This window comes from Paramisgurnus dabryanus, chromosome 8, assembly GCF_030506205.2.
Source record: "Paramisgurnus dabryanus chromosome 8, PD_genome_1.1, whole genome shotgun sequence".
NCBI classification, from domain to species: Eukaryota; Metazoa; Chordata; class Actinopteri; order Cypriniformes; family Cobitidae; genus Paramisgurnus; species Paramisgurnus dabryanus.
The window spans coordinates 13,706,180-13,728,875 of record NC_133344.1 but is presented as its reverse complement, the minus strand read 5'-3'; the positions used below and the strand labels follow the sequence as shown (position 1 = coordinate 13,728,875).

The 22,696-nt window shown below is 39.3% G+C and overlaps 1 protein-coding gene across 1 annotated transcript; it reads left to right on the top strand.

Annotated features, from left to right (window-relative positions):
- Nucleotides 1–3,620: 3,620 nt before the first annotated feature.
- On the top strand, nucleotides 3,621–11,082 carry LOC135770777 (sialoadhesin-like). Its single transcript, XM_065280572.2, has 9 exons — nucleotides 3,621–3,799; nucleotides 4,686–5,072; nucleotides 5,179–5,466; nucleotides 5,562–5,858; nucleotides 5,952–5,987; nucleotides 6,495–6,615; nucleotides 6,756–6,797; nucleotides 10,357–10,375; nucleotides 10,504–11,082. Exons 1-9 carry the CDS (start codon nucleotides 3,769–3,771, stop codon nucleotides 10,564–10,566), a joined length of 1,284 nt encoding a protein of 427 aa, XP_065136644.1. The 5' UTR covers nucleotides 3,621–3,768; the 3' UTR covers nucleotides 10,567–11,082.
- The last annotated feature ends 11,614 nt before the right edge of the window (nucleotides 11,083–22,696 follow it).

Genomic DNA, 22,696 nt, shown 5'->3' with positions numbered 1-22,696 from the left:
TCATTTGCAGAAAAAGAAAAAGTGAAGCAGCCCTTTTTTCTGATACAAATGCTTGCTGATATTGTGGTCTGTCTGTAACTCCTCCCTGAACTTCCAACTGCCTTGTATGTTGCTCTCTCATTGGCTGTAGGTCATCACCGATGTTATTTACATTCAAAACACATTTCACACGGCATGAGTTTGAATCGCATACAGGTCAAGATATCTGAAATTCTCTCAGATCACATGTTTGAAAATTCACACTGTGTGAATGTCAATCGCATGCACGAGCACTGAGTTGCCTGTGGTTTCAGGCATTTGTTGCGATTTCTCAGAACCTGTTGGCGAGTCAAAATCAAGGCTAAAGTGCAGTCTGAACTTGGCATAAGCAAACAACCTTTCACATAAAGGGATAGTTCACCCAAAAACTAAAATTCTGTAATCATTTAGTCACTCTTCTGTTGTTTCTGTCTTTATTCTGTTCAGGATATTTTTATAAATGATGGTGAGCACGGTACCCATTGATTTCTTAGTTTTTTGCCTATTGTGGCAGTCAAGTGTGTGGTTACCATCATTTATCAAAATATCTTCTGTTGTGTTTAACAGTATGACGAAACTTATATAGGTTTAGAAAAGAATGATGGTGAGAAAATTATGATAGATTTTTTATTTGTGGATTAACTTTCTCTTTAAGTACTGTATACAAATGATGTATCATTGTAAATATAAAAACAATTCTAGTGCTGTTTAACCTGAGAATTAAATATAAAGAAATAAAACATTTATGTTACATTTTCATCTTATTTTAAGAGAAGATTTTGCACTTATGCATTTGTAGTCTCATGGGCGATAGCAAGTCAGTTTTCCTCCCTTGTAGTAAACACATTTTTTGTGATTTTTTTTTTCTGAGACCCTACATGCATGCAGAAGTCCTGATGAATCTTTAAGAGGATGTCCAGGACTGTAGGGAGATACCAAATATTTTGTTTGGCTATGACATTTTTTTCTCTCTATTTGTATGTTTTTTAATTAATGTATGTTTATAATATACTGTCATTGTTTCAGAAAATGCAAATACTAATGCCTTGAGTGTCTTACTTTTTCCAAGCTATGAAAGCTGTTACTGGGACTGTACCCTTCCTAATAAATACCATTAGGTACTGATATGTGCCTTTTTTGAGAGTGTGCTGCCCTCTAGAGGATATGAAATAAAATATTATTAAAAGATTTTGTCTACAGTAGAGTTTCTGATAGCACAGCAAAACACAAGAGAAGATTATCAAAAAGTGCAAAATTGGTAATTACTATGCCTGGCTTGGCTTGTACCCTGTATTTTACTTTTCAACGTAAATATGTTTCACAGACACATTGGTGTGATAAGTGAGGTTTTTGTTAAACATTCTAGGGCTATTTAGTGGGACTGGACTGTTCCGGTAAAGCAACCAATCAATTGTCAGTGTGGGCGGGCTTTTATCTCTTCTCCCAAACCAAAGAAGAAACAGGAGCGCCATGACAGAGGGAGAGTGCGAAAGTGTACCCCTATCTTATAAGAGTTAAAAATAATGATAATCTTGACACTGTACAGTTTGTAACAGTGACTTCAGCATTGCCCATGGCGGGTTAAATGATTGTAAAAGACATTGAGCCGGTGAGTTCAACAAGTTTAATTTCATATGCATATTTTTCAGGCTGGCTAGTTGACAAGGCTACATAAAAACAACAAACTCCTTAGACCTGTTGAAAGTTGCAATGTGATTTAAATAAAAACACTTTACATGAATAGTATAAGCAGCTTACATAAATAGTAAAAGTGATCTACAGTACATATATTGTTCTGGTTCTCTAAGACTTATGAGCCTTGGTTACATATTGAAACATTGTCTGCAAAAGGTTTGGCACTCGACAGCTTATTATATTCTGCACCCCTAAAAGAACTACAAAAAATGACGAATAACATATTTGTTTTAAATTCTATTGCAATCTGGTATGATGCCCATAAATATCTTGGAGACCTTCCAGTACTATCCTGCTTCTCCCCCATTTGGGGAAATAATAATTTCAGCCCAGCTAAAAAGGATATGGGGTTCAAACTTTGGATGAATAAAGGCTTGGTTAGAGTGAAGGACCTTTATGAAGAGAATTCATTAATGTCATTTGATAAACTTGTAGCAAATTTAACATATTTGACAGATCCCTTTATCACCAGTGTCTAAAGAAAAACAGCCTTCACGACGCCATTAGGATTATACCGATTCGTCACGCTTCCATTCGGGCTGTTTGGTGCACCAGCCACTTTTCACCATCTCTTGGACCATATTCTTCGGCCCAACCCAAAGAAGTGTGCAGTTGGGCATGTGGAGGTCTGGTATCTGGGTTTCCACTTGGGTGACAGCCAGGTGAGTCCCCAAATTGACAAGACGGCAGTCCGAGACCTAACACCAAGGATTTGGGGGCTGGCAGGATATTATAGAGGGTTTGTGCCTAATTATTCGGACCTTACCAGCTCCTTGATTGATCTCACTAAAAAGGAATCTCCAGACCCGGTGCATTGGACGGAGCTGTGTCAGCAGGTTTTTATCCAAGTGAAGGCTGCTCGGTCTGGCAGACCACTCTTATACTGTCCTGATTTTTCTCCCCCTTTCTTGTTGCAGACTGACGTGTTTGACAGAGATGCAGTCCTGTGCCATGAGATAGAGAGTGAAAAGAGTGAGCAGGTGCTGTAAATTAGTCGTGAGCTCTCGAAGATTGAGAAAGAATGCTTGGCCATCAGGTGGGATTTCCCCTCCTCTATTATCTTTTGGGATGGTAATTCAATAACTGCACGGACCACCACCCTCTGTGGTGGCTCCATCGCATGAAAGACACCAATGCGCGGATCACTCGTTGGTATCTAGCTTTACAGCCTTTTAAATTCCGAATAAAAGGCCCAAGAGTGAACAGAGAAAGAGAGACTGACTGCTAGCTGCTACGTGCTTGGACTATACGAGAAATACTCTCTGTGGCGCTGATAGCGCAACCCTTTTCTGTATTGTTGATTACTTAATAAACAAGCAGCAACTTTTAAACTATTGACTCGGTCAAATAGCTAATTTACTTTTTTTGCTAAAAGTCCTTAGTGTTAAGTTTTAGGTTTACATGAAGTTTAGATTTCCTGAACAACTTCTTGAGATCTTTTGTTTCATTAACAGACAGTAAATTAGAAATGTTTAAATTTCAGCATTTCATGTTAACATCTGTGCCAGTAATGCATGCAGTCAGTGCAGTAGCGTTTAGGAATATGTGAGGTAATATGAAGTAATCAGCAATCATGAGATTCATTCATGCTTTTTTGGTACAGGTTGCACATTGTTTTCTTTCATGGACTATATATGGACCCTATAAAGTAGCCTTGGCCAGTCTGCAACTGTTTGTATATAGGCCTAAACTTATACTGTATTTCAAAAAATTTTTTATTTATTTATTATTTTTATTATACCCTCATTGGGGGGCTGAGCCTCCCTAAAATGAAGATCTTAATCTCCCCCGTAAACCACAAAAAAAAGGAAATCCTTTTGAAGGTGGGTGTGAATATGTGACTACTACACATATTGAAACATATGAAAAACACATCATTCTTTCTTCTGCTGAGCAAGAGAAGCATTTATTACTCTCTTTTTACTTTCTTCTTTTTATTTTGTTTCAGTTGGTTCTCATTCAGGCCTCTTGTTTGGGATATTCTTTAACATTTGAGCTTGTTTGCAGTTTATAAGTGGTCTTTTTCTATATAAGAAGAAGCAGTGTGATTCAGGGATGAAAGGACTGCTTTATCTGCTTTTTCAAGGTACTGTATCATTTTACTTCTATTCTTGCATTTTATGGGGCAAGAGATTCTGTCAAAGGCACTGGCGTAGAGGACACTGCTGCAGCCCTCGCAGTGCGTAGGGACCCGCCCCATTGATTTGTGCTGCTTTCCAATTAAACAAAAGTATTTTTATTATGACTTTTAAGGAGTTATGCATTCATTTTTAATTTCCCACAAGTGTGCAAGGCATATTAAGATGCATTTTGATGAACTATGCAAGGATCAATGTCTGCAAAATCTCAAGGATTATTTGATGGTTTCTGTTTTGTGTGCAACGGTCGTCACATGTACAGTACAGGGGCATCGATTTCTGTAGGGTCCCCACCAATATTCAAGTATCACTGAATTGTCCCTAGCAATAATTTTAACCAAGCAATCTCGCAACCTTAAACCTTACACCGTATGTTTATAACTTATATGATATGTTGCAGTATACTAATTAAAATAAAAAGTTATATTAAATTTCACATTCACAAGTTTGCATTAACATGTAATCGATAGGGTAATATGATAATAAACCTTATTTGGTGTGCTGTTCGAGGAGATGGCTTAGAGCTCGGAATTTAAGCCCTAACCCCCCCCCCCCCCTTAACTGTGATAGATACAGTAACACCAGAAAATGAGGTTATGGGTTAGGGAAGAGATGCTGCAAAAAACTGTTATGGGACAGATGTGATTACATGACCGTGCTCATCTCAAACTTTGTTAAAAACCTTCATTTGTTTTGCCTTCACTGAAAATCAATCCAATGAACTTGCTGATAGTGTGACTCTCTTCTGATTGAGCTAAAGGAACTTAATGTTAAATTGTCAGGTTTAATAGACAGCCATTAATACATTAATATTATCTAATGTTTTTCTCACAGGTGTTCTGCTGTATGAGACTTTGGCATGGGAAGTGAGAATGCCATCAGAAATTCATGGCCTCAAAGGATCCTGTCTGGTTATACCGTGCTCTTACTCTTACACTTCATACCCACCAACTAACCCACATAGAGTTGTGTGGTATCAGTATGTCTCTCGTGGCTACCCTTTAGTTTGTGATCCCTGGAATCCAGGCAAAGTTATTTACAAGTTCAAAGGAAAAACTGATATATATAGGAATACCAACTCAGATCGGGATTGTAGTCTGCTGATCAAAAGCGTGGATCCGTCTTACAATGGAGAAAAAATATATGCATGGATTGATCCAGAAAATGTTGGATGGCGCACCTATAAGTTTTATGACATCACCTCTAAGATTATTGTTGACAGTGCGTAAATACTTCACATGTTTTTTTAATGTAATATTTTTGGTTTGGAAGTGTCATTACAGCTGTATCATCGGTTGCCTGACTGTAACATTTTTTCCTACTGTAGCAAATCCACAGCAGCCCATTATTAATATTTCTGGAGGTTTAAAGACCGGTGCCAACATTACAGTAGCGTGTTACACCTACCACACCTGTCCATACAGCAAACCAAACATCACTCTGAAGGGTATTGAAGGATCTGATCAAATAGATGATGTCGATTTAAAAAATGGTCAATGGAAAACCATTCGGACACGCACCGGTGTTGTGAAGGCTGAACGCTCAGATATTGAGTGTACTGTAATACATCAAGGAGGCATAACAACAAGAGCTACAAAATCACAAAGTGCCAAATGTAAGTAAAAAATGTGTATGCATTCAAAGGCATACATCTATACATGTAGTTTTAATATCATGTTTGATGTTTGTGTCAACTGCTTATAATTTCAGGTGTCTATTATAATATAACCATTGAGCCTGAACTGGCAGCAGATATAATAGAGGGTGTTGAAAAGACCTTAACTTGTACCGTCCACCATTCCTGCCAGAAGAATCCTCCGATCCTCTCCTGGAACTATGAGAACATGTCGGTCAGTTATGATACAAAACAACTTACAGGGTTTGAATTGGCCACATTTTCCACCATATCCTTTTTGGGGGCAAAGAATGACGATGGGAAGAAATTGATCTGCACTGCAAATTATTCTGGACAGAAAATCACAGCATCTGTTGACTTACATGTACAACGTGAGTGATTTCAAGACATCATACATAATGTGTGTGATTCCTCTGTGTCTTATCTTTTATAGATTTATTTATTGTCTTCTTATTCTTTTACAGAGCCTCAAAAACCAGCGACCCCAGTCCAAAATAAATGTATGTGTTTCACATTTGTCCTGTAGCACTTACATACATATATATATATATATATATATATATATATATATATATATATATATATATATATATATATATATATACACACTCACCGGCCACTTTATTAGGTACACCTGTCCAACTGCGCGTTAATGCAAATTTCTAATCAGCCAATTAAATGGTGATGTGACTTTGAAAGTGGCATGGTTGTTGGTGCCAGACGGGCTGGTCTGAGTATCAGAAACTGCTGATCTACTGGGATTTATGCCCTGGATGTGCAGCCGACAAATCTGCATCAACTGTGTGATGCTATAATGTCAATATGGACCAAAATCTCTGAGGAATTTTTCCAGTACCTTGTTGAATCTGTGCCACGAAGAATTAAGGCAGTTCTGAAGGCAAAAGGGGGTCCAACCCGGTACTAGTAAGGTGTACCTAATAAAGTGGTTGGTGAGTGTATATACATCATAATTACCAATAATGGCTTTCTTCTTTCACTTCCTTTAGTTGTTTCCCAGAACCCCAATGTGAGGACCTTTGACACGATGACAATTGGACTTTACATTCTAGCCCCCTCAATTGTCTTGCTTCTCATTTGCATATTTGCTGGAGTCATCATATACAAAGTGTAAGTATAACAGGTGTGTTATTTCAGGGTTATACTTAGGAAAAGTCTGAATGAAGTATTCATACATTGATATGATGTAGTTTTGTTGAGCATGTATAGCTTTTCATACTGTCATATAACACTGTCAATATTATTTATAGGTCTTCACCTGCTAATCCACAAGAATCACAGCCTAAACAAAGGTACAATAGTATTTTTTTTTTTTTTATGTAATGTAGAACCATATGTAGATGTTAACCAACTTGTGTTTAAATTTAAATGTAACATAATTTTAATCACGATGATCACTTTTAAAACAATTTTGAAATTGTGTGACAATATAATCAGATTTTAGTGTGCTAATGGCTGGACATGTCTTATGTGTGAGAGCGAGGCAGCATCACTTCAGCTCTGGTTAGCCATGTTTATACAGTATGTGTGAATTAAAGCTATTTAAGAACATGCCTAGAAACCGCTCTCGCCCTTAGCAACCATAAAACCAACCTAAAACAGTGGCACCATAAATGAACTGCATTTGCGGCTTGCTTAAAAACCAGCTGTTCTAAAAATAAAGTAAATGTGTGCAATACGTATGCTCATAAATAAATGTTGGATGACCCCTTATATGTCACCCTCTTCTGTCTCTCTGCTTCTGCCCAAAACTTTCAGAAAGAATTGCAAGTGAAAGGTCAATATATGCAGTACAATTTAAGTATAGATACTGTATGTATGCATTTGATACCAATATGTACCTTTGAGGTACTTATATGCACTCTTAAGGTTCAAAGGTGTACTTTGTGAAAGGCTGCCGGCCCGGTGACAGCTTTTGTACATTCATTTATGTGAGTATAGGTCAAAGAGTAACATCCTGCATCTGTGACTAATTTTTTAGTATGTGGTGTAAACTGTATAAACATTAGGAGGATAGGTACCCTCTTTCTCCTGTTACTTTATTATCTGAAATGAGCTGAGATCGCCACACCCCCACAATTGACAAGTAAAAGAGCTGATGCGGTCCACCCATGTGCACACTCTTAAAACAAATTTGTTAAAATAACACATCTTGTGTCTAGTTAAGGACAACACATCTAGTGTGTTGTCCTTAACTTTACACATCTCTGTGTTATTTTTGGAACAACACACTTTGTGTTGTTTTAACACATCTTGTGTTGTCCCTTCTATTTATTTGAACTCAAAATCAACATGAAATGACACATAATGGGCCCTATTTTAACAATCTGAAACGCAAGTGCGAAGCGCAATGCGCAAGTGAGTTTGTGGGCGGATCTTGGGCGCTGTTGCTATTTTCCCGGCGTGAGAAATAACTCTTGCGCCGGGCGCAAATCAATAAGGGGTTGGTCTGAAGTAGGTTCATTATTCATAGGTGTGGTTTGGGCGTAACGTCAAATAAACCAGAATGTCATCCAACATTCCCTTTAAACGCAAGGGCGCAAGTTCCATGGCGGGTTGCTATTATTATGACGGATTTACCAGGCGTACGCCAGGAGCGGTTCACAGCCGAGCAGACCGACGTTCTTGTAAGAGCAGTCAAAGACAGAGAAGTTGTTTTGTATGGGGATAGGAGAAACCCGCCCAAATCAGCGTAGGTTAAACAGGCGTGAGAGGAAATAGCCACAGTCTCATCAGCTGGCATATCGTTGCGCCAAGCGCTACAATGATGTCAGGAGACGGGGGAATCCCAAGCTTGCCAGCATAAATCGGGCACACCGTGTAACGGGAGGTGGATCTGCCTCCACACATCACCTGACGCCAGCAGAGGACATCGCTGCGTCCACCCTCACCGCTGAAAGGGTTTGGGGGCTTTGAAATCGGACCCAAGAAACGCAATCAAGGTCCAACCCCAAAGTACTCTTACAAATCAAGTTCATATACATTAAGGTTTCTTATGAAAACATTTTAATTATTATTTACATAAAATAAACGTAATACAGCCACACAACAAACTTATGAAAATATTTTAATCGTTATTTGCATGAGAATTTTTTAATGCAGCCACACACAATAAATAAAAACTATCACCACAATGCTCACCACTATGATTTCCCTTATCTCGTGTGTTAATATTTTTTATTGTAACAATTTATGATTTGCAAAAATAACTGTTGCATCTGTGTAGATTAGATGCAAAGTGTATGCGCGTTGTGCACGCTATACATTATGGTCAAGCATGCGCCCTTAAAATAGCATAATGAACAACGCGCAACGCGCCACTGACTTTAAACTTTTTTTTTCTGGTCAGTGGCGCAATTGTTTTTTGAAACTGCAAAATAGCATCAGGGATGGTTTGCGCCGGAACACGCCTCTTTTTTTTTGCGCTGAACCGACCAGGGAGCGCAAGTTCATTCCCTAGTTTGCCGACGTGCGTTTGTGGAGGGAAAAACCCGCTGTGCGCCGGTGCAAAATACGAATGATACATGCGTCACTGACAAAGTCAATTGCGCTGGCTGCAAGATAGGGCCCAATGTGTTAAATAGGATAACACAGAACAGTGTGTTAAAATGAACACATCTTTTCTTAGAGTGCATAGCTCGCACCTCACAGTTCATGGACACTTAATACCTGATCTCTGCATTCATTCCTGTGTTGAGTTGTTTTATCCGAGTGCAGCAAACATGACATCTAAATCCTTATTTACCTTATTTTACTGTGCAAAAGTAAAACTCTGTAAAACTGTTACTTGTTTCTCTTAAATAATGAGCTGGCCAACCAATCTCTAAGGAGCAGGACACACCAAAGCTTTTCTATGCGGCTGAAAACGCCTGGAAGACACTGAATGCCAGCTGTTTTTTTTTTCAGTTGAGCGCCAGCTTTCTTCAGCTGAGCATTTTGGTAGCTGTTATACTTGAGCTGTGAGCCGGTTGGTTGTTGTGATACTTGTCCCGCCCCTCCTCCACTGTGATTGGACGGCCATGTAAGAACGGACATTGACGAGCCGAGCTTTTCACCCAAAGTTGAATCTCTTTCAACTGTTGACCGCAGAGCGCTGGCTTTCAGCGGCGAAAAAATCCGGCAGCTGCTGGCTGTATTGAAAAACACTGCGCTTCCATTGGAAACAATTGAAAACATGTGCCGACCGCGGGCGTGAAAGCTTTGGTGTGCACGCCCCCTAACTCCGTGATCATTTTTACAATGGCCAAACAGAGTTCAATAACAACTCAATACACTACATCCCTTTGCTAAATTCCCCATGATTAACTATAGTATTTGTAGCCAAAAAACATGGTTGCACAGTGCAACTTGCACTTTTTCTGTAGTTAATCAATGGTTTCAAAGCAGCTTTACTTTAAAAAAGCAGGAGAAAATTGGTGGACAACGTAAGAAGCAGAGTAAAGCTGCTAAGATTAAGCTGTACTAGCGAACGTGGTAATGATGTAACGTTAAGAAGAGAGTTAAGCCAATGTCATCTGACTCCCCAGCAGTTGAAAAAAAAAACGTATAGGAGAAAATTTGATAACATTTATTTTACATAATTACTGAAAACTGTATATATATAATCAGGAAGCGGTCAATGGGGCTGGGTTCCAGACATGCTAACTATTGCGGCATAAGTATATTACCCAGACAAATTATGTGAATGTTTTTTTCCCTGACAAGAGAACTACTGCGGCATAAGAATATTTACTTGCCAAATTATGTGAGTGCTTTGTTAAAAAGAAATGTCTTTAGATTTAAATTGTTTTGTTAAATTCATTAAATTATTTATTAACTTCCTTTTTAATTGTTGTCTCCTGTGTAATTTAGTCAGAGAAAATCCTGCACTGTAAGTATATAATCGATCTTTACTATTACTTTACACAATTTTAGTGAATTAACCATTTTTTACCTCAAATAGTGTCTGAAATGTTATTGACTGATCTCACCTCTGTATCTCTGAATTTATACTTTAAGATTGAGGATTATGAAGATTATTATGCCAATATGGAAGATCTCAACATTAATGTAAATATCTAAGGAAAATGCTCCACATTTTTGAGCAAAAATGTGGTCAATACAGTGTTTAAAGAAAATAAAAAAGTCAACGTATATGTTAGTTAATATTAAAAAAATACTTGCTCATGTCATGAAAAATAGCATCAATATTTTAATTCACTTGCTTTTATATTAAACTTCCTATAACTTTGTCTAATTTGTGTGGCATCTGGATCCTTTTCTGTCTTTTCAGTCCAATTTGGCTAAGCAAACAACTTTGCACTTAAAGGGACAATTCACCCAAAAACTAAAATTCTGTCATCATTTACTCTCATGTCGTTTCAAACTTGTACGAGGTTTTTTATTCTGTTGAACACAACAGAAAATATTTTGATAAATGATGGTAAGCACACAGTTGCTGTACCCTTTGACGTCCACAGTATTTATTTTTCCTACTGTACTACAGTATGGCAGTCAATGGGTATCATCAAGTTTATGATTATCATAATTTATTAAAGGAGTCATTTGATTCGATTTCATGTTTTCTTTTGTCTTTAGTGTGTTAAAATCTGTTTGTGCATATAGAAGATCTGTAAAGTTGCAACTAATAAAGTTTCAAACCCAAAGAGATCTTTTTTTAATGAAGCCTCATCCATGCCTTCCTAAAAAAACAACACAGATTCAAGCTTGTATTGATAAGTTAAGACAATATTTTCTCCTCTCAGTTTCGCATTGGGAGCTGATCTTCAAAACAAGGTAATGAAATGAGCACTTTTCCGTTTACGCACTTGAGGTATACAGCCAATCACAACACACTGGATAGCTGGCCAACTGGATAACACCGTGCTTATTCAGAACTATGAGCTTTGTACAAATCAACCCGTTTACAATGTCACACATACAAATGTGTCTTTGCATGCTTTTGAAACCCAACATATTTAGGTGATTTTACAATAGAAGAAACAGATGTCTTTCGAAACACTGTGGATTAAACTTAAAGCTTAAACATCAATATAAGGGTGATATTTTCCATTTTGGTAGGCATAAAAATTAAAGTAAGCATTCTGAGAAATAAAGGTTCCCTATCAAAAGCTTTACTCGATGCTGCGCTGCTAAGCGCTATGGGGAAACGTCTTTATCGTTGACCAGCTGAATATAGTGTGCAAACACGTCAATGAAATTGACCCGGATGTATATAGCCTCGGTTGATGACGACATCACAGCGCACCCGATGCGAGGCTATAAAATAGATGAGCAACAGCTGTGTCATCAGGTCTTTTTATTTTCAGACCAACTACTGAATGAGTGTGTGCTACACTGAAATGCAAATCTCTCTCTTACCTTTTGAACTTTACTTGAGATCTTTGTTAGGAGTTAGATTCCAACAAGATAGAGTGCAGACTTTCTCTCTTTCCGATTTTAAAGGAGTTTAAGTTAAAAGGAAAATATGAGTAAGAAGAGTCACGAGCAGTCTAAGTCGTGTTTGTTTTCGCTTTATGGCGAAGGACGACACACACACTTAACTGTTTTGTGTGTTTGGGGGAGGAGCATGCGGTCATGGCTTTGTACAGTCTGATGAGTGCGAGCATTGTTAATCATTCACAATATAAATGATTCGTGCTCGCCGTGATTATTTCTGACCGCAACCTTAAATTAAGTTATATTTTTTCGCGTGATTCCGAAGCGCACTCCGGTGTTTCTTCGGGTTATGTGGGGGTAATATAATAATGACGTTGATGATATCTCTCTCGGTTCTGCGGAGTTTCATAAACCAGCCTCCGAGCGTTTCTCGCGCGATGAAAGTCGGTCGAGGAGCTTCTCGAGGTGGTAACACGCGCCAGGTTGCAAATTGATTGGCCTCGCAAGCCAGAGAACCCCAAACAAAGCAAACTAGCGGATAGGTTTCTATAGTGACAAAGGGAGAGGACGAAACATGAGCCTCTCTCTTTCTTTGAGGATCTCCATGGTGAATTAAATAAATCATGGGAAAGACCATACTCATTGCGTGATTCATGCCCACGGCGTCAATTTACGACTATCGTGGGTACGAAGACGCGCGGATATACCGAAATGCCACAGGTGGAAGAGACGCACGCGAGTTATCTCTCGCCTGGCTCGGCATCCTCATTAAAGAAGCCTACCCTGCCCACGAAACAGTGTAAAATAACTTCAGCTCTCGTGGGCAAAGCTTATCAAGCCACAGGTCAGGCTGGTGCTGCGCTGCATACTATGGCAATATTACAGGCATACCAGGCTGATCTGTTAAAGGATTTGAGTGCAGGCGAGACGATGGACAAAGAGACATTTGACGAGTTGCGTATGACTACAGATCTGTCTCTTCGTGTCATTAAATAAACGGCTCGCGCTATCGGCCGTACTATGTCTGCTCTGGTAAACACAGAGAGGCATTTATGGCTAAATCTGTCAGGCATAAATGAGAAGAATAAAACTTTTCTTTTAAATGCCCCTGTTTCCCCATTGGGTTTATTTGGTGACACGGTTGACTCCGTTGTCACGAAATTCACTGAAGTTAAAAGCATGAGGGAATATTCCACTCTTTACAGTAGGGCTCGCCGGCAGGCGGGGCATATCATGTTACATCAGATCGCTCCGTCCCGTTGCCTTTACGAAGCCTCTCCACCTCCGCCGCCTCTGGGCTTGCGGGGGGCCCCCCGTGCAGGGTTTTTAGCATTCCCCTAAGAGGAAATAATAAAATTAATACCATTATCAGAGAGTCTGGCAGCGTGGAAACTCCTGCCAGCCGTTTCTGCTTGGGTAATAAGCACAGTACACTTAGGATACATAATCCAATTTATTCGTCGTCCTCCGCACTTCAATGGCGTGATATTCACTTCCGTGAGACCGGAAGGAACGCACGTACTGTTGCAAGAAATACAAACTCTACTGATGAAAGGGGCCATAGAACATGTTCCCCTTCCAGAGAGAAGGTCAGGCTTTTACAGCAGATACTTCCTGGTTCTTACAGTCTGCCTAGCTTTATCACCCCGCACACACACAAAATGTATGGATGCAGCACTGGCTCCATTGAGACTCCGGGGCATCCGCATTTTAAATTACATGGATGATTGGCTAATACTAGCAAAATCGCGATAGGTGGCGCTCCAACACAAAAACATTGTGTTAGCACATCTACTTTTTCTAGGGTTGAGACTCAACGCCAAGAAAAGCGTTCTTTCTCATGCCCAGAGAATGACTTATTTAGGGATAGTCTGGGATTCGATTACGATGCGGGCACATTTGTCTCCCGCACGAATCGAGGCCAATCAGCATACCCTGAGCAGAGTCAGGCTAGGCCAGGATCTCACTGTGAAATAATATCAGAGGATATTAGGGTTTATGGCATCAGCATCCACGGTGATTCCTTTGGGGCTGTTGCATATGACGCCGTTTCAGAGCCGGAGGGTTTCATCCAAGGGCCAACCCTCAAAGGCTGATTAAAGTGATGCGCCACGGGCTTCATACACTAACTATGTGGATAAGACCCCGGTTTGTTGCCTTGGGTCCCACGCTATGAGCGACTTGTCATCGCAAACTGCTAATGACAGACGCCTCCCTGACGGGCTGGGGTGCGACCTTAGATGGTCGTCCAGCTCAAGGGGAATGGGAGGGTCATCAGCTCGGTTGGCACATCAATTGCCTAGAGCTGACGGCTGTATTTCTGGCCCTGAAATATTTTCTCCGCTAAATGAGAAGCTGTCATGTCCTAGTGCGGGTGGACAACACAGCGACAGTCTCATACTTAAGTCACCAGGGAGGTCGGCGCTCGCGCAATCTGAACAAGATAGCGAGGCAGATTTTTCTCTGGGCTCAGGACAAGTTCCTGTCACTCAGAACAGTGTACATCCCAGAAAACCTATATGTAGGAGCAGATTTACTGTCCAGGCAGACATTATCGACTGGGGATTGGAAACCCCACCCAGACATAGTGTCTCAGATATGGACCTGATTTTACAGAAAGAAAGTGGACCTCTTGGCCTCTTTTCAGATAGCGCAATGTCTCCTTTACTTCTCTCTGAGTTCCCCAGCCCCCCTGGGTCTGGACGCAATGGCGCACACATGGCCGGACAAACGCCTTTATGCGTTTCCTCCAGTGGCGCTGCTCCCGCAGGTTCTAGCCAGAGTTCGCCAGCAAGGCTCTTGCCTCTTTCTGATAGCACCGCGTTGGCTGAACAGAGTATGGTTTTTTAGAGATAATATCTCTCCTCAACGGCTCGCCATGGGCAAGTCCGGATAGGAGGGGCGTTCTGTCTCATGATAATGCATCTCAGGCCCGACCTGTGGAATCTCCATGTTTGGCTCCTAAGGGTACCAACTGAGGGACACAGGTTTGTCGCCTGATGTTACTGACACTATTTTGAGTGCTAGGGCTCCTTCCACTAGAAAGAATTATGCCTTTAAATAGGGTGTCTTTGAAGCATGGTGCATGACACATAATGCAGATCTTGTTAACTGCCAGTTTGCTACAGTTCTGAGTTTTCTGCAGGAAAAGCTGTCAGCAGCTTATGCCCATCCACTCTCAGGTTTTATGTGGCCGCTTTTTCGGCTTGCCACGCTTTGGTGGACGGGGCGCCGCTCGGGAGGCATCCAAAAATTGAGGCCTACAGCAAGAACTAAGATTCCTTCGTGGGACCTAGCTATAGTCCTTGAGGGTCTGGTTCAGACCTCCTTTTGAACCTCTAGAGTCAGCGTCTGATAGACTTCTGACGCTAAAGATGGTTGTTCTAATGGCGATAACTTCTTTAAAAAGAATTGGGGATATGCAGGCTCTGGCGATCTCGCCATCCTGTCTAGATTTTGCCCCAGGAATGGTGAAGTTGATTTTACATCCTTATCTTGATTACCTGCGTAAGGTTCCCTTTTCGACTGCACATCCGGTCATTCTTGAGACTTTCTGCCCTCCGCCGTTCACCACGCCGGAGCAGGAGTTATACCACAGATTGTGTCCAGTCCGTGCTCTTCAGACTTATGTCCACCGCACTAGCCAGTGGCGTAAGTCAGAGCAGTTGTTTGTCTGTTTTGGGGGCCGCAACAGAGGTGCTGCGGCCACCAGGCAGTCCATATCACATTGGGTTAGGGATGCCATTGCTCTTGCCTTTGAGGCGCGCTGTCAAGTCTCGCCAGCAGGTCTGAGAGCTCACTCCACCAGGGGAGTAGCCTCTTCTACTGCTTTAGTAAAAGGGGCCTCCTTGCAGAGCGTTTGTGATGCGGCAGGCTGGTCCTCTCCGCATACATTCATAAGATTTTATAGCTTGGATGCTCATGTCACTCCAGGATCTCCTGTCCTCGAGTCAACATCTCAAGCTGATGTCTATGCCATTTGTCCATAAAAGGGGTATCCCCCACTGCTACTTTTAGTAAGGGGTGCCTCCTTACAGAGCGTTTGTGATGCGGCGGGCTGGTCCTCTCCGCATACATTCATAAGATTTTATAGCTTGGATGCTCATGTCACTCCAGGGTCTCATGTCCTCGAGTCAACATCTCAAGCTGCTGTCTAAACCATTTTTCCATAAAGGGGTATTCCCCACTGCTATTTATTAGGAAGGGGTGCCTTCTTATAGATGTTTGTGAGGCGGCAGGAGCATCCTTTCCGCACACATCCACTATTTTTAGCTTGGTTGTTTATGTCTGAGATTTCTTTGCGGTCCTTGTGCACACACTTACACATCCGTAAGGGGTCCAGACATCTCCAAGCACGGCAGCGTGGGTATTGTCGTTCCCCATAGCGCTTAGCAGCGCAGCATCGAGTAAAGCTTTTGATAGGGAACGGAGGGGTTACTTGACTGTAACCTTGTTCCCTGAAAAAGCGGAACGAGATGCTGCGCTGTCTTGCCGTACAGTAGATGTCCCAGGACTGGTCTTCAAACAAAAGATCTGATGACACAGCTGTTGCTCATCTATTTTATAGCCTCGCATCGGGTGCGCTGTGATGTCGTCATCAACCGAGGCTATATACATCCGGGTCAATTTCATTGACGTGTTTGCACACTATATTCAGCTGGTCAACGATAAAGACGTTTCCCCATAGCGCTTAGCAGCGCAGCATCTCGTTCCGCTTTTTCATGGAACAAGGTTACAGTCAAGTAACCCCTCCGTTCTTCACTTAAAGTTTCATGCTCCATCACTTCTTTTATTTTGCAGTGTTTGAACTTGTTTGAACAGTGACTTTCCATCTATTTGTATCTTATTTTGAGAGAAGATTTAGCATGTATGCCTGTATATTGTAATCTCCTGGGTGACAGCAATTAGTTTTTATTTTTTACTAGTACAGGCTAGTAGACATTTTTTTTTATAATTGTTCTGAGACCCTGCAGGTAAGCCAAATTCCTGATAAATCTTTAACAGGATGTCCTGGGCTGTACGGAGATAACAAAAATTTAGTTTGGTGATGATTTTTTAAAATCAAATATTTCATAAATGGCAAATACTAATGCCTAGTGGCTTTCTTTTTGCACACAACATGAGTCCTGCACCTGAGTCGGAAGTAAAGTGTAATAGCTGTCACTGTGATATGTACCTTTGATGTACTAATGTGCCAGTAGGTGTACTTTTTAAAAGGGTACCGGGCCAGTGACAGCTTTTGTACCTTTTCTCTGAAAGTATGCTGCCCTCTAGAGTGGATGTGAAATAAAATAAAATTATTACATCATTTTGTCATTTTAAGTTTTAGCAGGGTCTCTAGACTATAGAGCTTCTGGTAGCACAGTCAAAGACAAGAGAAGCTGTGCAAAAAGTGAAAAATTGTAAATTACTATGCCTCGCTTTTCTGTAATTTTTTTCAGTATTATTAACATTCTGTTTTCTTTAACAACAAGAGCATAATAAGCATGTTTGCTTATTACACACATGGACAGCACAAACATTTTAAATATAAAAATTGAAGGATTCAAATATTAAAGATTGTTATTGAGTATCTTGGACATGAACGAGAACCCATTTGTTTTAAACACATGGAAGATTGCTTTTATTTTAAAATGTTTTTTTATGCTTCCCCGTGGATTTATTTTATATGATGACTTTGTACCTCTGGATATGGTGACATGAGAACTTTTTTTATGTAATGTTATTTTTAAAAAACTCAAGGCGCTTTCCAAGTGCTGAAACCTTTTGGCTCCCAACACGTTTGTTAATTCTTTTTCTCTTGTTTGTTACAAATAAAGTATTTATAGAGTACAAACATTTTCTTGCATATTTGTATTCTTTGAGATTGCATTGATCATTTAGGCTATCCATACATTAACAGCAAATTAAAAGCATGCTTTTACTTTCATGACTGAAAGAAAACGACTTTTAAAGAGAACCAAAGGTTTTAATAAAAAAAAAATAACAATTTATATACAAATAAAAAAGCCATTTTTTAACCTCAATCTTAAACTGGTGGTCTTCTTCCTTCACTTAGTTTTTCAGTTTACAAATTCAACCATTTATAGGAAAAAGGCTTTTAAATGGGATGAGAGATGAGACTCATTGGTTTATTGCACGTTATGACCAAAACACACCCACTCATTACGAGAATAGGAACAACCCTTTAAGACTGTGCACTGTGCGTTTTAGACAATGCACTTAGATTGTTAAAGGGATAGTTCACCTTAAAATTAAAATTCTGTCATCATTTGCTCATCCTCATGTTGTTCTCAACCTGCATGAGTTTCTTTTTCTGATGAACACAAAAGAAGATATTTTGATAAATAATGTTAAACACACAGCAGATAGTGACTATTGACTTCCATAGTAGGAATAAAAAATATGATGGAATTTAATGGGTACTGTCAACAGTGTGCTTGCCATCATTTATCAAAATATTTTCTTCATCATTTATCACAATACTTCCAGAATATTTTTTTCCTAATATGGAAGTCAATGGTCACTATCTGCTGTGTGTTTATGTAAATGATGACAGAATTTTCATTTTAATGTGAATTATCCCTTTAAAATAGGGCTCATTATGTTTGGATGCCGCATAGACTTGCTGCCAAAATAATCAGATCACTGCTGCTTCAGCTCTGCTTCATCTGCTGTACACATGCAGGGTATGTGCAGTAACCTGTTAACATCAACACTTAAAGATTCGTGTTTCAAACACACAGTTCACTTATGCATTGTGAGAAGGCTAAAATTAGCAGCTATTTGTCTGAAACAGTCGAATGTAGCATCTATTTCCTTGGTCTGAGGTGGTGCGAAAGAGTAGAGGCGGGGACTATATTTATTCATAGCCTATTCATAGATCCACGTACACTAAATGGGGCAAAAGTGTAGAGTTACATTCAAGCTGTTTTAAAGCATGAAAAAATTGCTGTGACAGGTGACTAACATATATATGATATTATGATGTTCAAATATGAGTTTTAACTAATAAAATTCTTGACTACATTGAGACTTTAGGGTAGTAATGTGTTGCCATTTGTTTTTGTTTTTTTTGCGGCATTATCATGGTGGGGATCCTTATAAGACTCGATTCAATTCGAGCACCGGTTAAGATATTTGTTAAACCACAAAACCATGACGACAAAGGAAATCCTTTAGATCTTGGGGGCGCAGACACACAACACATATTGAACCTTATATGAAATAACAAATCAGTTGAACAAGAGAGAGGCATTTATTACATTACTTTTATTTTGTCGGTTCTCATCCAGTTCACTTGTTTAAGCCGGGAGCTGAGAAGGTAAGGATGAAACTTGAAAGTTAATATTACATTAAGTGTATTAAATAAACTTATTATTGTAGCCTTTTACTTCTTGTTTTCTAATGGTAAAGGGCTTCACAAAATAAACCCATAATGAGAAAAATTGTGAAAACACTTTAGGTGGTAAACAGGTGAAAGTCATGAGATGTGCACTGTTTCATAGTTTTGCAAACAACATTGTATTTGGGATACTCTGAAATGTTTTTAACATTTGCGCTTGTTTGCAGGGACTATTCTATATAAGAGGAAGCATTGTGATCCAGAGATGAAAGGACTGATATATCTTCTGTTTCAAGGTACCGTGTCACTTTACTTCTATTTGTGTATTTTATATGACAAGAGGTTCCGTCACAGAAAATGTATATAAAACTAATGTGACTTATGTTTTTTTTTTACATTTGATATGTTGCAGTATGCTAACAGAAAGCAAAAGTTACATTACATTTCCCAACGCTTTATGTGTTCTGAATATGACATCTTTTTTATAGTGCCTACTGTCCCATCCCTGAAAACCAAACCCTTGATCATGTTGCTGAATGCCAATAGTAATTGAGCTACAGGAACTGAAAACTAAAATTGAGACTCTTATAAACACTCTTATTCCCTGTTTCTTTCACAGGTGTTCTGCTGTATGAGACTTTGGCATGGGAAGTGAGAATGCCATCAGAAATTCATGGCCTCAAAGGTTCCTGTCTGGTTATACCGTGCTCTTACTCTTACACTTCAAACCCACCAACTAACCCACGTAGAGTTGTGTGGTATCAGTGGGTCTCTCGTGGCTACCCTTTAGTTTGTGATCCCTTGAATCCAGACAGTGTCATTGACAAGTTCAGAGGAAAAACTGATATATATAGGCATACAAACTCAGATCGGGATTGTAGTCTGCTGATAAAAAGCGTGGATTCTTCCCACAATGGAGAAAAAATATATGCATGGATTGACCCAAAAAATTTTGTATGGATCAGCTATAAGTTTTTTGATGTCACCTCCAACATTATTGTTGACAGTGCGTAAATACTTCACATGTTTTTTTAATGTAATATTTTTGTTTTGAAAGTTTCATTACAGCTGTATGATCGTTGCCTAACTGTAACATTTTTCTCTACTGTAGCAAATCCACAGCAGCCCATCATAAATATTTCTGGAGGTTTAAAGACCGGTGACAGCATTACAGTAGCGTGTTACACCTTACACACCTGTCCATACAGCAAACCAAACATCACTCTGAAGGGTATTGAAGGATCTGATAAAATAGATGATGTTGATATCAAAAATGGTCAATGGAAAACCACTCTGACACGCACCGGTGTTGTGAAGACTGAACGCTCAGATATTGAGTGTACTGTAACACATCATGGACGCATAACAACAAGAGCTACAAAATCACAAAGTGCGAAATGTAAGTAAAAAATTACATGCATTCAAAAGCAAACATCTATACTTGCCTGTGTTTTATCTGTGTGTTACAGTCACTTCTTATCATTTTAATTTTAGGTATCCATTCTAGTATAACCATTGAGCCTAAAAAGGCAGCAGATATCACAGAGGGTGTTGAAAAGACCTTCACTTGTACCGTCCATCATTCCTGCCAGACGAATCCTCTGATCCTCTCCTGGAACTATGAGAATATGCCGGTCAAAGATGGAAAGAAACAACTTACAAAATTTGAATTGGCCACCTTTTCCACCATAACCTTTTTGGGGGCAAAGAAAGACGATGGGCAGAAATTAATCTGCACTACAAATATTTCTGGACAGAGAATCACAGCATCTGTCGACTTACATGTACAACGTGAGTGATTTCAAGACATCATACATGATGTGTGAGATTCCTCTTTGTCTTTTCATTTATAGATTTTTGTTTTCATATTCTGTTGCAGATCGTGCAAAACCAGTGACTCCAGTCCAGAGTAAATGTATGTGTTTCACATTTGTCCTGTAGCTGTTTACGTGATATATACATTATAATGACCAATAAATGACTGCCTCCTTTTACTTCCTTTAGCTGTTTCCCAGAATCAACCCGATGTGATGACCTTTGACTTGAAGACAATTGGCCTTTACATTCTAGCCCCTTCATTTGCCTTTCTTCTCATTTGCATATTTGCTGGAGTCATCATATACAAGAAGTGTAACAGGTACATGTGTTATATCAGGTTTATACTTTTCCATACTTTGTTTTAAAAGTCTGAATTATTCATATATTGACATGTTGTAGTTTTGTTGAGCATGTATAGCTTCTCATGCTGTCATATAACACTGTCAATATTATTTCTAGTTCTTCACCTGCTAATCCACAAGAATCACAGCTGGAACGAAGGTACAATATGCATTTTTTTTTAAAAATGTAATGTTTAACCATATGTAGATGTTAACCACCGGCCTTGTTTGTATGCATCTGAGCTCTTCATGTAAGTAAGTAAATATTTGTGTGTGGGTGTTATTTTCTAAAATGTGTTGCACCTGGTGTCTTTGAAGTTTTAAAATACAGAGAAGTACAGCGTACACAAGTCCAGGCTGACAATCTCACACCTTTTGTGCAAGCAAGCAACCCTTTGTGCTTTAGGCAACTGTGAATGCAGCATGAAGTTTGCAGAATACTTGTTCAGTATTTATTAATCTTAGTTCATGTTAATTTAAGCAATTATGTTGTATGTCACCCTCCTCTCTCTGCTCCTGCCTAAAACCTTCAGAAAGAATTGCAAGTAAAATGTCATTATATGCAGCACAATTTAGGTATAGATATGTATGCATTTTATACCAATATGTACCTTTGAGGTACTTATATGCACTCTTTAGGTACAAATGTGTACTTTTCAAAGTGCTACCATCCCAGTGACAGCTTTTGTACCATTTAATTATGTAAGTGTAGGTCAGAGAGTGACATCCTGCATCTGTGACTGATTTCTTATATTAATTTCTTTAAAACCGTATGGTTTTTGGTATTTACATTCTGTGCTGATCTAAATGCATCTGTATAAGTGTAAAAGAAACAAGCTATGGAAAAGGTAAATATACATAAGTCTGTTTATAAAAACAATATTACACTTCACCTACATGTTAATCTGTTCACAGGTCAAATGCGGTTGTGGCAGTGAAGACTATCTCTAAAGACTGTATATCATCACCAAAGAGGTATTGTGCATTTAAACCCAGTCAGTCTCTAAATCTGTAAACTGTCATTTGTTTTATTTATTTGTTTTATTTTTTATATTAAAATATTTTTGTGCAGTATTATAGTAGATAAAAGTATCTGTCTTAAATCTTAAAAATAAAGGTGCATCATATTGGCATAGAAGAACCATTTGTGTCTGTACAGTGTGGTTCCATAAAGGAGCTTTAACATCTGAAGAATCTTTTGGTTCTTTGCACTGAAAAAAAAAAAAACGATTTTATGGGCAGATGCAGTATAAGCCTGTTGCATAGAAGCATTCAAGTGGTGTCTTCAGGACACAGAGTCCATGGCTCT